Genomic DNA, 14,948 nt, shown 5'->3' with positions numbered 1-14,948 from the left:
GATCAGCGAGGGGACAGAGAGATCCCGAGCAGCCCCGGCCCCCGCAGCCTGCGAGCGCCTGGCGCCGGAGGCAGCAGCTGAGCTCCGGGAGCCTCAGACACCCATGCCAGACCTGCGGCACAAACGCCGTGAGGGGCCGAGCCTGCCCTGTCACCCTGCTGTCACTCGGCTGTCACCCGGCTCTGCGGGACCCCCGCTGTCCTGCTGCAGGCCGAACCAGGCTGGCAGCGGGGCTCGGCACAGAAACAGGAAGGACCTGGCAGGTGAAGAGCTGTCCCCAGAGCCATCCACGTGGGATCCATCCCCACAGCCATCCGCGTGGGATCCATCCCCACAGGCAGGCACCGAACTGTCCCCACGGTTAGGGAGCCACCCCCATTGCCAGGGTCCGATCTGTCCCCACGGCCAGCATCTGTCCATGGCCAGAGTCCCGTGGCTTTGGGACAGTGCGGGCAGGGAGCGGGCAGGGTACGGGCAGACATGCAGGCAGACGGACCGGCAGATAGGGCAGAGGTGCGGGCAGGGAACAGGTAGAGTGCGGGAGCGTGGTGCAGGCAGGGGGGAGGCAGAGTAAGGGAGGGAGCGGCAGGGTACAAGGAGAGGACAGGCAGAGGGACAGACAGGGTAAAGCCAGGGGTACAGGCAGGGAGCAGGCAGGGGGCAGGCAGGCCGGGGCCGGGTGTCCGGTGCGGGCAGCGGCAGCCCCGAGCTCTCCGCTCTTTCCGCCCGCGGCAGCGCCCAGAGCCCGCCCCGGCCGGGGCCGGACCCGGACGTCCGAGAGCGGCTCAGCTTTGCTTTCGCTTCGCTGTGCTCCGCCGGGGCAGCGTGGGCCCGGAGCCGGCGGGGAGCGGGCTGTGCCCCGATCGCCGCCCCACGGAGGGACGGAGAGGGCTCCGGGCACAGGTACGGACGGCCGGACCGCGGCAGGCGGGAGCTTCGCCCCTGCCCCTTCCCGGCGGCTCGGGGCCAGACAAGTTCATGGTCTCCCCATTGGCCCAGCTCGTGTCCCGGGGGGTCACTTAGGGGGTGGAGGGGACCACGAGCTACAGGAGAAGGGGATCCCCGGAGGGGTTGGAGGCTCGGGACAGAGGCAGGCGGCTTGGGGCTCCTCTGGCAAAGTCCCTTCCCCCTCGCAGACCTTCCCAAAGATCCTCCGTCCCCCTTCCCAAAGATCCTCCCAAAGACTATCCCTCACGCACATCCTCCTCCCAAAGACCATCCCTCCTCCCAAACCCTCCTCCCAAAGCCCATCCCTCCCCCCAAACCCTCCTCCCAAAGACCATCCCTCCCCACACACCCTCCGCCCAAAAGCCGCCCCTGCCCACAGTCCCTCTCTGCAGACCCTCCCCCTAGAGACCACGCCTCCCCCCAACTCCCAAAGACCATCCCTCCCCAGTGACCCCTCCCCAATCCGTCCCTTCCTGCAGACCTCCCCAGAGCCTATCGATGTCGCCGCGCCTGCTCAGGGCGGTGGGCTGGTGCTGGGCGGCCGTGCTGGCGCTGCTGACCGTGGTCGTCTTCGTCCTGGTCCTTCTCCCGGCAAAGGATGCTGTCCTTCCTACCAGAATCAAAGTAGGTGTCCAGTGAGACCTGGGGGAGCCTGCGAATCCCACCAACGCCTTTCTATCTCGAATTCTTCCATCAGCCCTGCCTTCCTCTCTCTCAGCTTGCAAGTTTCCCCATGATCAGCCCAGCTTTTCAGGACTTAACCTCATCAAGGTGGCACTGGGCAGATCAGCCTCCCCCAAACCACAGTCCTGGCTGCTTGGTAAGGATGGGAGAGAGAAATCCAGCCTTCTCTCCACAGCTGCTCCATCTGCCACCACAGTCACTCTCTTCCCTGCTTTCAGACATCCAGGTCACCTGTTCGGTTCATACCTCTCTTCCCTACTGCTTTCTGCAGCTGGTCTGCTAAAAAATGTCAGGTTTTGTCAGATTTGCTAAAGGCCTGGGAGCAGCCTGGGCTTTGGGCCATGCCTGGGTGGCTCCCTGCTCTGCAACTCACCCCGCTGACCTGCGCGTCCTTCCTGGGCTGTGACTCGCTGGAGTGGCGAACCCGGGGCTGTTAGAGGTGGAGCAGGGCTGCTGAAGGGAGGGCGATGTGCAGACCCCTGCTGCTCATGGTCCTACAGGGGAAGCATGAGCAGAAGCTCTCAGAAACCCCCGTGACACTTGGTGCAGCCCCGGGCCAGCTGTGAGCCCATGTCCCCTCTCCTCCCCAGTACGGCCTGGTGTTTGATGCTGGCTCCACACACACGTCCCTCTACATCTACCGGTGGCGCGCGGACAAGGAGAACGGCACGGGCATCGTGTCCCAGGTGGAGGCCTGCTCTGTGTCTGGTGAGTGCTGGGGTCTGCCCTCCCTCTCCATGCCCAGCCTCCTGGAGCACTGTCCCAAACTCTCACAGCACCGCCACTGATCCCTTTCAGCCTCCTCTGGGCTGAAGGGAGATTGCCCTGTGAGGAATCACAGGAAAGGGTTGGGATCGTCTGCACCTGAGGGAGCCCTACAGTCACTGAGAGGTGCAGAGGTGGGGGAGGAATTGGGCCCCCACTTAGATCCTGCAGCCAGTCCTTTCCAGATGTGCACCACCTCACAGCTTGGGATGCTGGCTGTGCCCTTTGCTCCTTCTCGCCTGCCTCAGTTTTCTTGTCTCTTCTTACCACATCTGTACACACCTTCATTCATTATGTCCAGCTTTGTGTGCCCACAGGGCCTCCCCAAAGATCTGCACAAGTCCCTGAGCAATCGCCGGTCTCCACTCAGGTGGGGCCTGACACCTCCTGGGGCAGCAGTTTGCATTTTGGTATCTGCAACTCCAAAACAAGCAGGGCAGGCGCTATGGCTGGGACACCTGAGTGTGTCTGAGCAGGCCAGCAGAGCTCCCTGGGGAAGGGGTGGACGTGTCCCCTGCTGTGCCGTCCCTGCGGGGTGGCACTGGGCTCTCTCCATCACCGGTTCCCTGCGGCAGGACCCGGCATCTCCAGCTACGCAGACGACCCCGCGGGGGCTGGCGCCAGCCTGAAGCCTTGCCTGGACAGGGCCATGAAGATCGTCCCGGCCGAGCAGCAGCGGGAGACCCCCACGTACCTGGGGGCCACGGCCGGCATGCGGCTGCTGAGGTACCGGCACCTCCCGCCCTTGCCGCGCTCTGCGCCGCGCTGGAGCCGGGGCCGGCACCGGGGCGCAGGGGCCGGGGTACAGGGGTGCTGCCCGGCCAGGCCGTGGGGATGGGCAGAGCAGCCCTGCCCACGGTGCCACGGGGTGTCCGGGAGAGCCGCTGGCCGTGCCCGGGAACGCGCCCGGCCCTCTGCAGCACCGGCCTGGCAGCAGCCCCAGAGGGGATGAGCCCCCTTTGCCAGAGTGGCACGAACTTCCCCAGGGCTCCAGCAGAGCCTGCGGGCAGCGTTCTTAGGGAGAGTCCTGAGGCCCCGGGCAAGGGATTTGGGGTTTGCAGGAGCCGCCTGCAGGCAGGGAAGTGCCGGAGAGATGTCTGGGAGCAGCTCCTTGGCAGGGCCCGGCAGCCTCTCAGTGCCAGCCCGGCTGCCAGAGCTGCCAGCCAGGGCGTGCAGCACCTGAGGTGTTTGTGCCTTTGCTGGCAGGGAGGAGAACAGCAGCAAGGCCGAGCAGGTCTTGGCCGAGGTGTCCAAGGCCATTGGGGAGTACCCTGTGGATTTCCGCGGAGCTCGGATCTTGACGGGCAGCGAGGAGGGCTCCTTTGGCTGGATCACTGTCAACTACCTGCTGGAGACACTGGTCAAGGTGCAGCTGGGGAGAGGGCACGGGACGGGCAGTAGGGAGAACGTCCCTGTGTGAGCTGCAGCAGCTTTCCTTATCTGCAGAGGAGGGAGGAATGGAGCTTTGGGGCACTGGTCACCCAGCCAAAGGTTCCCTGTGGTTGTGGGCTGCAGATTCCACCTCATCAATGTGATTAACAGGATCTTTGTGTCCAGCTCAGCCTGGCCCTGTGCTCTCGTGTGCTGACACACGGGTGGATTTTGGGGATATGGCAGCGGGATCGGCCTCCGGGGGACAGGGTTCCTTTTTCCCTGCTCCAAGTGTCTGGATCCCAGCAGATGTGCAGCAGCCAAGAGGCCACAGCTGAGTGCTCTGTGGAAGTGTCTGTGGGTTGAGGAGGACGTGGGCAGGCAGGGGTAAAACAGGGAGCCGGGAGCACGTGCAAGGTGCCCCTGGGGCCCCAAAGTCCTTGTGGGAAGGGAGTGTGAGTGCCTGCAGTTCAGCCTAAACCTTGCTGTGTGTTGGGCCAGTTCTCGTTTGCAGAGAAATGGGAACATCCCCAGGACACCGAGGTTCTGGGAGCTCTGGACCTCGGCGGTGCCTCGACGCAGATCACCTTCCAGCCCGGGGTCCCCGTGGAGGACAGGAACATGTCCGTGTTCTTCCGGCTCTATGGCACCAACTACTCCCTGTACAGCCACAGCTACCTGTGCTACGGGCAGAGCCAGGCCCTGAAGATGCTGCTGGCAGCTCTGCACCAGGTGCCACGGGGCACGGGGGCTGCTCCGCCATCTCCCAGTGCCGTGGCACATCTCCCCCTGCAGCATTGGGCGTGCCTGTGGGCAAAGAGTTGGGAATTGGCAGAGGCTTGGATTTTACCTAGGGGAAGCAAAAATTGCCTCATTTGGGTGGAAGGTTGTGGTGATTGCCGGCTAGGGCTTCCTTCTCCCCACATCTTGATGTGCGGTGGCATTTTTTGTAATTTCCCAAGGCCAGCTGTATGTGTAGTTTTCCTGCTGCCACCATGCTCTTGGCCTCGCTCCATTTCTGCCCAGAGAGAGGTTTCCCAGCACAGTCCCTGCACAAGTGCCCGGGGACAGAGGCAGAGCCCAATGCTGCGGGAGCCAGGGCTGCTCAGGGAGCTGCCAGGTGGGGAGCATCCAGTCCTCCTGGGGTGTAGTCCTGCTTTTTGGGGTGGGCTGTGGGAAGGGTCTCAGTGGCATTGCAGCCCCATTAATGGCTCCATCTCTCTCCAGGCCAGCTCGAGTCCCCAGATCAGGCACCCCTGCTACCCCCAGGGGTACCAGGAGAACATCACCGTGGCAGAGCTCTACGACAGCCCCTGTGTGCGTGCGCCAAGCTCAGCCAGCCCTGGCCTTGTCCTCACAGTGACGGGGACAGGGGACCCAGCCGCGTGTGGCACGGCCGTGCGGAGACTCTTCAACTTCAGCTGCGGGGCGCAGGGGCCGTGTGGGTTCAATGGAGTCTATCAGCCCCCCGTGCGGGGACAGTTCTTCGTAAGCAGCCTCTGTCCCCTGCCTGGGGGAGGGTGAAGGCAGGGACTGGGTGTCTCCTCTGCCACTGATTGTGGAACGGGGTGGGCAGAGAGGGATCCTCGGAGCTGGTTCTATCTGCAAACCTCTTCTGTGCTCAGAGGTGGCTTCTGCCTCCTGCCATGTGCCAGCGTTCCCTTAGGGAAACGGGCAGACCTTGTCTGAGGGAGCCTGTGTGAGCTAGCTCAGAGTGCAAGAAGAGCCCCAGGCTTGTGAGCCAGCTCTGAGACTTTCTGGCAGACCCTCAGGGGGCTGCTGACCTGTGTGCCAGACAGCCCCAGGCCTCTGTTCTCCCAGTGCCATTCCCTGTCTGTGTGGGCAGCATTCCCAACTCCCTCCCCCAGGGTCACTGCCAGCACCTTGCAGTGTTGAGTGGGGCCTTACAGGGACCCCTGCTTAGGGGTGGGTGGCATCAGTGCCCTGAGTGCCTCAATAACATGTCACCTTTGGTCTCAACACCCACAGGCCTTCTCGGGGTTTTATCACAGCCTTCACTTTCTGAACCTGACAGGAGGGCAGTCCCTGAGCTTGGTCAATGCCGCCATCAGGCAGATATGCAACAGCAGCTGGAAACAGGTGAGATTCTGCCCAGGAGTGCTTTTCACCTGGGCACTGGGCAGCCTGAAGGCTCATCCCCAGCCCCTCCTGTGCTGTGCTCAGCTGTAGAGTCAGGAGGAGCACAAAGGTCTCTGCACCTGGAGAGAGATGGGAGAGCAGCCTGCTGCTCCCCAGGGTGTCTTTGCTCCCAGCTGCACTGAGGGGCTGTTCCCCAGTATGGGCACATCCAGCACTGCTCTGGGTCCAGCCTCCCCCTGTTCTCCCACCTCTGCAGGTGCAGGAGTTGTTCCCCACAGCAAGCAGGACCCAGCTCCGTGACGCCTGCGCAGCCAGCTCCTACATCCTCACCCTCCTCCTGCAAGGCTACAAATTCAACATCACAACATGGCCCAGCATCCACTTCATCCAGCAGGTAGGAGAGTGTCCAGGAGCCCCCAGTTTCCACACTTTGTGCCATGAAGTGCCTTGTGCCCACCCTGCTGCTGCTGGGTACGTGAGATACCAGGGCAGCACAGCCCCACTGCCCAGACCCAGGGCAGCTCTTGAGCTACACTTGTTATGAATATGAATGAGGCCAAACTTTCTCCAGAGAAAGAGGTTCTCGTTTATTAAAATAGCAAAGAACAGAGTACCCAGGATAAGCCCAGGCACCCACACAGCAAGCCAAAACCAAACCACTATCCAAAATGAAGAACCCCCAACCCAAACGAACTTCCCCCATTTATAGCCCCCTTTGAGTCCAGGATTGATGCATTTTGGATCTGCATGATGGTTGGTCCATTTCCAGGCTTCTCATTTGGTCTTTAACACTGTTCATTCTGGGCCAATTGTTTCTGCAGGGCTTTGAATGATTGGTCAGGTCTTCCGTCCAATCCCTCTTCGACCTCGCCTTGCCCCGCCAGACCACTGTTCCACCAAATCCTGGACCCTTCTTCTAGCACATTCTAATAAGCCCCCCCTTTAACATAATACAATTAATATAACATAATTAATACAATATAATTGAACTATACCCTAATTTAACTTAACTTTTCCCTATAACAACTCCCCCCTCTAAAACTTTGATCCGGCTTTAGCCCGCATCAACCTCTTAACAGTCTCTTGACAGTTATTTAATTAGTTTCTTAACCAGTCTTTTAATCAGTTCTTTAAAATATTTCCTCTTCAATTGTGTATAGTTGTCTCAATGTCTGGCAAATCTGGTTCACAAGCCACATGTCTTACTTCTCCTTTTAATCGGTTTTCTTTTTGAACAGATCCATTTTTCTTTCATAGGGCATTCCCCCAACAATTTCTGTTTTAAAATGCCCTATATTTTTGAATAGCCAATACACTTTGCCATCCTCTATACAGGTGGTTAACGATAAAAAGTTGATACAATTGAGGCTTGGATTTGAGTGTGTTCTGAGGACAGCACTCCGAGACTCTCCTGCATACAGAGGATGATAGCATTTTCACACGGTTTTATCTCCCCCTTATTGATGCTGATAAGTAGGAGGATCAATGGAACTGGGGGTCCGGTACAGGCTACTCTCCCATTCATGTCTCCCCTCCGCAGAGGATCAGCAACTCTTTCTGGCAAGAGTATATCCTGATCTGGTCTTGCCCCCCCTTTCTCTTCTCTTTCCTTACTACTTATGCTGTTCTTACCAGTTACTGTTGCAGGAGTCTACTTCCCCTTTTGTATCAACCTGTTCTTTCTTTCTTTCTTTTAAGACCAGATTGCTAAGGTGCGTGGGAGAATGCTCTATTGCTTCTCAGATCACAGGATCTGTAACAGGGAATACCAGAGATTAAAACATGGTTTTGATAATTCATATAATCTCACTTCATATATAAATACCATTTCCTTAAGTTAAAAGAATGTTAACAACTTTTCAATTAAATACCTTATAATAAACCTAACAGAGTTCTTATTATAACTTATAGTTTATGTGGTTCTTACGGTGTTCCTGATGTCTTCTTAACTTATCTGTAGTGGGAGATCATCTCTCAGGAGCAGAACCCGGCCCTTTTATTCTGGTGACATGGGTCCATCCTCATTCTTGCGTCCTAATGGCTGTTTCTGTGATGAGGAAAACTTGAAATGAACCTTCCCATTTTGGAGTTAGTGGTTGTTCTTTCCAGGTCTTAATTAACACCCAGTCACCAGGCTGGAATTTGTGGATTTTAAAATCAATAGGAGTAGTTTGAGGAAGGTATCCCTTGTTCCTTAACTCCTCTAAAGTGCAGGTTATGGTCTTTATATATTTTCTCACATCTAATTCTCCTTCTTCATACGTTCCCATATTACCTGGAGTAGTTAAGAAAGGTAAGCCAAACATCATGTCATATGGAGAAATCCCTATATCCTCCCTTGTTTAGTCCTTATTCTCAATAATGCCAGAGGGAGACATCTTAACCAATTCATTTTTGTTTCTTCTGTTAATTTTGTGAGAGTTATCTTAAGAGTCTGGTTCATTCTCTCTACTCTTCCGGAACTTTGAGGTCTCCATGGAGCATGAAATGTCCAGATGATATTTAAGGCCTCTGTTATTTGTTGTAATATCTTGGTGGTAACATGAGGACCTTTATCAGAGTCAATAGTATTAATCATTCCATATGGGGGTATGATTTGCTCTAATAAAATTTTACTTACAGTCTCGGCCGTTGCTCTTGTGGTTGGGTATGCCTCCACCCAATGAGTTGGATGATCCATTATCACCAGTAAATACTTGTATCTCTGTACTTGTGGTAATTCTATAAAGTCTATCTGTACACATTGAAATGGCCTTTTCGCTAATTCTCTACCTCCATGAGGTAATTTTCTCATTACTTTTCTATTTATCTTCTGACATACCATGCGTTCTTGAGTTATTATCTTGGCAATTTCCCACACCCCAATACACACATAAGTTCTCATAAAGTGATCATGTAAAGCTTGAGTACCCCAATGGGTTGAGGCATGTAGGTCCTCTGATATCTTTCTGGTTAATGCCTTGTTTAATACTTGTCTACCGTCTGGCATCCTCCATTCTCCGTTTCTGTTTTGAACTGCACCATGTTTTAGTAATTCCTCTTGTTCTTTTTCATTAAATATAGGGATCTCCTCCTTTTCTTGATCTTCCTCATTCCCATCTCCTACTTCACTTAACCTGAAGATTTTTTCAGAATCTTCTAGAGCAGCCCTTTTTGGAGTTACACCTGCCAAGTTGTTCCCTTTTATTTCTCTAGTATCGCCTTTTTGCTGTCCCTTTATATGTACCACTGCAATTTCTTTTGGTCCTTTCAAGGCTTCTAACACTGCCTTTATGATGCCTTCATGAATTAGGGTTTTTCCCTTTGAGTTGACAAATCCTCTCTCTGCCCAGATCTTCCCAAAAGTATGTACTACCCCGTAGGCATATTTAGAGTCAGTGAATATGGTACCACTTCTTTGATCAAGCCATTTTAGCCCTTTTAATAATGCATATAGTTCACAGCATTGTGCAGGCCAACTGTAGGGAAGCTTTCCTTTTTCTATGACTGTCATCGTGTGTCCATTTACAATAGCATACCCTGATACTCGCTCACCATCTACTACCCATGATGAACCATCTATAAACAGTGTATCTCCTTCAGGTAAAGGTAGTTCTAATAAGTCTTCTCTAACTTTTATCTGCAAATCTATGGTTTCAAGGCAGGGATGTTCCAATTCTTCTTTTGGTTCTCCATATAAAAATTGTGCAGGATTTTGGATCCTTGTTGTTGTCAATTCTATATTTTCACTTTTGTTTAATATCAATTCATGTTTTAAAAGTCTGCTATCTGAAATCCATTGACAGGCTTTCTTACTTAGTATACTTTTTATATCATGGGGAGTATACACCTTGATTTTGTTTCCTAGTGTCAACTTGTAACCTTCCTCCACAAGAGTTACAGTTCCAGCCACTGCCTGGAGACAAGTGAGCCAGCCTCTAACTACTGGATCCAGCAATTTGGAGAGATGAGCAATGGGTTTTCGCACCCCACACCATTCTTGTACAATAACTCCATAAGCTATTCCCTCTTCTACATTGACGAATAGTTCAAACAGTCTATTTAAATCTGGTAAACTTAGAACTGGAGCATTTGCCAACCTTTCTTTTAGGTCTTCTAACTTTTTCTCATCATTTTCATCCCAATTTATCGGCTCATTTTCAACTAATTTATCATATAGAAACTTAACTAATTTTGTGTGTCCATCTATCCATAATTCACAATACCCAATTAATCCTAGTAATTTTCTCACATCTGTTTTTGGTTTTGGGGCTGGCATGATAGTATTCCCTGAATTCGGTCAGCATCTAATCTCTTATATCCTTTCCCAATTATATGACCTAGATACTTTACTTCTGGTTCCACAAATTGTAACTTTCTTTTAGATACTTTTAACCCCTTTTCCCCTAGGAAGTTCAGTAAATTAACAGTTGTTTGTACCTCTTCTTTCTGTTCCCCGGAAATTAAGAGATCAACTACATACCTGTAGGATTTGAGATCCTTTTTCAGGTATAAACTGTTTCATTAGTTCTTCTAGGGTTTGGCTGAATAGGTGTGGTGACTCTGTGAATCCCTGAGGCAACCTTGTCCATTGTAATTGTTGTTTTCTCCCGGTTTCCTCATCTTCCCATTCAAACGCGAACCATTTTCTACTTTCTTTCTCAAGCAGACAGGACCAAAAAGCATCTTTTAAATCCATAACACTAAACCTTGCATGTCTCGATGGTACTTTGCTCAATAAATTATACGGGTTGGCTACTACTGGGTATCGAGTAACAGTTTGCTTATTTACTTCTCGTAAATCTTGGACTAATCGGTATGTACCATCGGGTTTCTTTATGGGTAATATTGGGGTGTTATGTGGAGACATGCATGGTTCTAAAATTCCTTCTTTAATTAAGTCTTTAATTACAGGTGTTAATCCCCGTTTCCCTTCTACAGAAATTGGATATTGTTCAACTCTTACTGGGGGAATGTCAGGTTTCGTTTTGATTTCTATGGGTGGAATTTCCAACAGTCCATGACCCCCTCCTTCTGCCCACACTCTCGGATCTATTTCTCTCTCATCTTCTTCTTTTAAAACCATCATTTTCACTACGATACATTTTCCTTCAGGGACTACCCCTATTCTTAACTGCACTTGTAAATCCTGGCCTAAGAGGTTAGGGTCTAATTCAGGCATATACAGCAGGTCAGCACAGCCTTCTCTGAAACTTCCTTTTATAGGTACTTCTTCAATAATGGGTACTTCAAAAGGGTTATTCTCAGCACCTTTAACTTTACAGGTTTGCTTACTTAATTTGCATCCCTTGGGAATCTTTGAAATACTTGAACGATCTGCTCCAGTATCCACTAAAAATTCCATTTCCTCGCTCTGAGGGCCAATTTCTAGGTTTACCAAGGGCTCCTTTTGATGTCCAATATCATCCCTCAGAGCGTAGAGCCCCTGACACCCCTAGTCCTCTCCTTCCAGCCTTCTCCCTAAGGTGTCTTGTTCCTGAGCAATAGTCTCATCCATCTTTCTTTTTCTGCAGAAATTTCTGGTATGTCTTTTCTTACCACAATAAAAGCATATGACTTCTGCCCTGGGTGGTCTTCTCTCGGGCCAAGGTGACTTATCATCTCTGTCTGGCTCATACCTTCTACTTGGCTGATCTTTAAACCCACTTATTCTTGGACCTGTGTACTCGCTTTTTCCATCACCTGGTGACTCACTATTCCCAAATCTAGCGCTCTCTCTAGCTACTGCTACCATCATTTTTGCTTTTGTCTTGGTCTTCTCCTCGTCCCTCCTTAGATATACTTTTTGCGCCTCTCTTAATAACTTGTTCATTCCTCTTTCCTGCCAGTCATCTAACTTGTCCAATTTCCTTTGTATATCCACCCAGGCCTTAGTTACCAATTGAATTCTAACTAAAGCTTGTCCTTCTGGACTATCTGGATCCACACTTGAGTATAACTGAAAGTTTCATTTTAATCTTTCTAACCAGGTGCTTGGTGATTCATCTCGCTCCTGGTGACTCTCAAATGCCAATCTTGCATTATTTGTTCTTGGGACTGCCTCTCTTATCCCTCTTACAATTAGTGTCCTATATTGCCTCATGCTTGCTCTTCTCTCTTCCTGGTTTGGATCCCAATTAGGTGGGTTAATAGGCATTTTATCTTCCCCTCTAGGATCCCCTCCATTTTATCTTTCCCAAATCCTCATACCTGCAGTACGAATCATTTGTGTTTCTTTGGAAGAAAACAGTATTTCTAGGATAGAATTTAATTCCTCCCATGTAAAGATGTTAGGCCCTAAGAATTGGTCTAATTGTTGGGAGATGCCTATTGGGTCTTCTAATAAAGTCTTAATTTCTTTCTTAAAATTTCTAACTTCAGCAGCGGTTAATGGGGCATTCACAAAACCAATACCACCTCTGGCCCCCCCATAGGCACTTCCCTTAGAGGAAACAACTTTTCAGTTCTCCCACATTCATCTTGAATTTTCTTTGCTTGGAACTTTGTATTATATTGATGGCTTGCTACATGCTCCTCTGGTTCAATTAACTTCTTTTCCTCTATATCTTTACAACAACAGGCCTTTTTCACTCCCTGACCTTTTGTTTGCAAACTTTCCTCCTGCATGTGACTCTCAGTATGTTGGGGTACAGGGGATAAATAAAAAGGAATGTTTTGTGATGTTCCAGGAATAAGAATAGGGGAAGAGGTACTTTGGGTTATGGGTTGAAGTATGGGGGAAAAATAAAGAGTGGTATTTTGGAAAGTTTTGGGAGCCAAGATTGGGGTATGGACACTCTGAGTGGTACTAGAGACCAGTGTCTGGGTACTTGAGGAACTGGAGGGAATCTGCAAAACTGAAGGAGTACTAGAATGGGCAGGTTCTGGTATATTTGGGAAGAGAGGTGATGCAGAAGAGGGGATGCTGGGAGCAGGACAACTTGAATTAAAATGTTGAGGTGATTGTAAAAACTCCTGTGGGAGTAGATACTGAAATTGCATCCACCTCGTGAGATGGTACCAAGGGGTACAAGGTTGGAGGGGGAGGAGGAAGGTGGTCTATAGGAGGAGATGGAGGAGAAGGTAACAGGAGGTAATCTAAGGGATCAGGAGGGGGAGGCGGAGGAAGATTATCTAAAGGATCCCACCTCCTTTCTGGTAGCTTAGTTTCTTCTTTTTCTTTATCTCTGGATGCTTTATATAATTTTATTTCCTCTTCCTGTTTCTCCCTTTCTAACCAACACTTAGCATATCTAATCTCTTCATCACAAGGCTCTACTCGGGTATTGACATATCTAATTAAAGCTATACATAGCCATCTTTCTTTTGTCCCGTACCAGGGCCAATAAATAGGTCCTTCAGCAATACTCTCTTTAGGCCATATTTCTGTACAGTATCTTATCATTTTTATCTTATCTAGATCCTTCATTCCCTCATTAGTATCCCAATTTATTAAAAGTTCACCTAAAGGACTACTAGGAGGTATTTTCTTTAAAATGTCCCTATAGCACACTCACACAGCTGCTGGCACATCTGGCCTGGCCCTTTATGCTCTCTCCCAGTTTATGTCGCTGCTGGGGCCCCTGCAGCCCAAGCTGGGCACAGACATGGTGGTTGTGGAGCAGGTCCTGGGGGTGCAGGCTCCTCCCTAGGTTGCCTGGTACTTTGCAGCCTTTCCCATCCCTCTTCCCTGTCTGTCTGCACAGGTTGCTAACACAGATATGGGCTGGACTCTGGGCTACATGCTCAATCTCACCAACCTCATCCCCTCGGAGCCTTCTACAGCAGTCACAGAGCTCCCGAGAAGGATCTGGATAGCAGCCACACTTCTGCTGGCCATCATGCTCATCCTCGTCTTCTGCCTGCTCACAGCCACGTGCTGCCACAGAAACTCCTTGGGCTATGAGCAGCTGTAGCAGCACTGCCTCCAGAGGCTGCCAGGCCAGGTCCTGCTGCCACTCCTCTGCAAGGAGCTGCTTCCCGAGAATCACCCCTGTGTGCCCAGGGGCCATGGACGTGTCCTGGGGGGCCCCAAGTCCTAGCCTGGTGAACTGGAGCTGGCACAGCTGTGGAACACCCCCCTCACAGCTGTGTGCTCTCTGCTCTCCTTTCCCTGCCCTGCTGCTTGGAGATGCTCCAGGAGGGAGGCTTGGGGAGCACCGTGCTGTGGGGTGGCTGAGATGGGGACTGGGGGTCTGGCAGCAGTGGGACTGTCACAGGGCTGCTTACAGCCCACAGCAAACCCAGGGTGGGACACACGTGTCCTGCCCCATCCCAGGGCCAGGGTCTGCATCTCCCATGGCCAGTGCCAGCCCCAGGGGCCGTGGCTTTGGGGATGTTTGGGACACTGGCCTGGTAGACAGGGCTCAGCCTGGGGCTGGGAAGCCCTGTGAGGGGGGATGGCACAGCTGCCTCCTCTCCTGCAATGAGGTTCCTCTCCAGTCCACTGCACCCCATGCCCCACGGCTGGCAGACAGCTCATCCTCCCTTTCCAACACAGGGTGACTTGGGAACACAGCTGGGACATGGCAGAGGCAGCTTCCAGGGCTCTCCATACAGTTTTGGGGAGTCCTGTTGGCAGCCAAGTGATGGGTGAGTTGAGACACCTCCTCAGAGAAGGAAAAGGCCTGTCCTTGTGCCCTGTTGGCTCCACTCCAAAGTCCAGCAGAGACCTCAGTGTCTGCAGGGACACCTCCCATAGATTCATTGCCTCACCCCTGAGTCTCCCTCATCACCAGCCCTTACCTGGGAGACAGAAGTAATAAAATCACAATGATTTGGAAGCAGAGTAGCAGGCATTTCCCCATGTGCTGCCTTTTATTTGTTTATTTAGGTGACGAGAGCTGTGAGGTGTCCAGCATTCCACAGGGACACCAAAGGTCTGCTCCTCACTGTGGGAATGCAAACAACAGCATGAATCATCCACAGAGCAGCTAAAAACGAGCAGAACCAAAGGCAAAGGCCATGGGCAGGACCCAGCTCAGCCACGTGCAGGGCAGGACTCACAGCCTGCTGGAGCCTCATCCTGACACCCATGGGGTCCAGGCCTTCTGCTCGTAGGACAGTGCTGTCTCCAGGAAGGCACAATCCCTTTATTCCAG

At 51.9% G+C, this 14,948-nt stretch overlaps 1 protein-coding gene across 1 annotated transcript; it reads left to right on the top strand.

Moving 5' to 3' along the window:
- Positions 1-773: 773 nt before the first annotated feature.
- On the top strand, positions 774-14,634 carry LOC115910876 (ectonucleoside triphosphate diphosphohydrolase 8-like). Its single transcript, XM_030961395.1, has 10 exons — positions 774-903; positions 1,428-1,572; positions 2,223-2,340; positions 2,973-3,123; positions 3,604-3,763; positions 4,270-4,500; positions 4,996-5,256; positions 5,758-5,868; positions 6,125-6,262; positions 13,554-14,634. The coding sequence occupies exons 2-10, from the start codon at positions 1,447-1,449 to the stop codon at positions 13,761-13,763; spliced, it is 1,506 nt and encodes a 501-aa protein (XP_030817255.1). The 5' UTR covers positions 774-903; positions 1,428-1,446; the 3' UTR covers positions 13,764-14,634.
- Positions 14,635-14,948: the final 314 nt, after the last annotated feature.

This window comes from Camarhynchus parvulus, chromosome 17 (genome assembly GCF_901933205.1).
Source record: "Camarhynchus parvulus chromosome 17, STF_HiC, whole genome shotgun sequence".
Taxonomy (NCBI): domain Eukaryota; kingdom Metazoa; phylum Chordata; class Aves; order Passeriformes; family Thraupidae; genus Camarhynchus; species Camarhynchus parvulus.
Note: the sequence above shows the minus strand (reverse complement) of the source record. Positions and strands in the feature narration are given on the sequence as shown.

What these genes read in the sequence shown, in the direction of transcription:
- LOC115910876 (XM_030961395.1), top strand. Translation starts at nt 1,447, where the DNA reads ATGTCGCCGCGCCTGCTCAGGGCGGTGGGCTGGTGCTGGGCGGCCGTG. An exon ending in CCGTGCGGGGACAGTTCTTC is followed by an intron (nt 5,257 to 5,757) that starts GTAAGCAGCCTC and finishes CAACACCCACAG; the next exon opens with GCCTTCTCGGGGTTTTATCA. An exon ending in GCAACAGCAGCTGGAAACAG is followed by an intron (nt 5,869 to 6,124) that starts GTGAGATTCTGC and finishes CCACCTCTGCAG; the next exon opens with GTGCAGGAGTTGTTCCCCAC.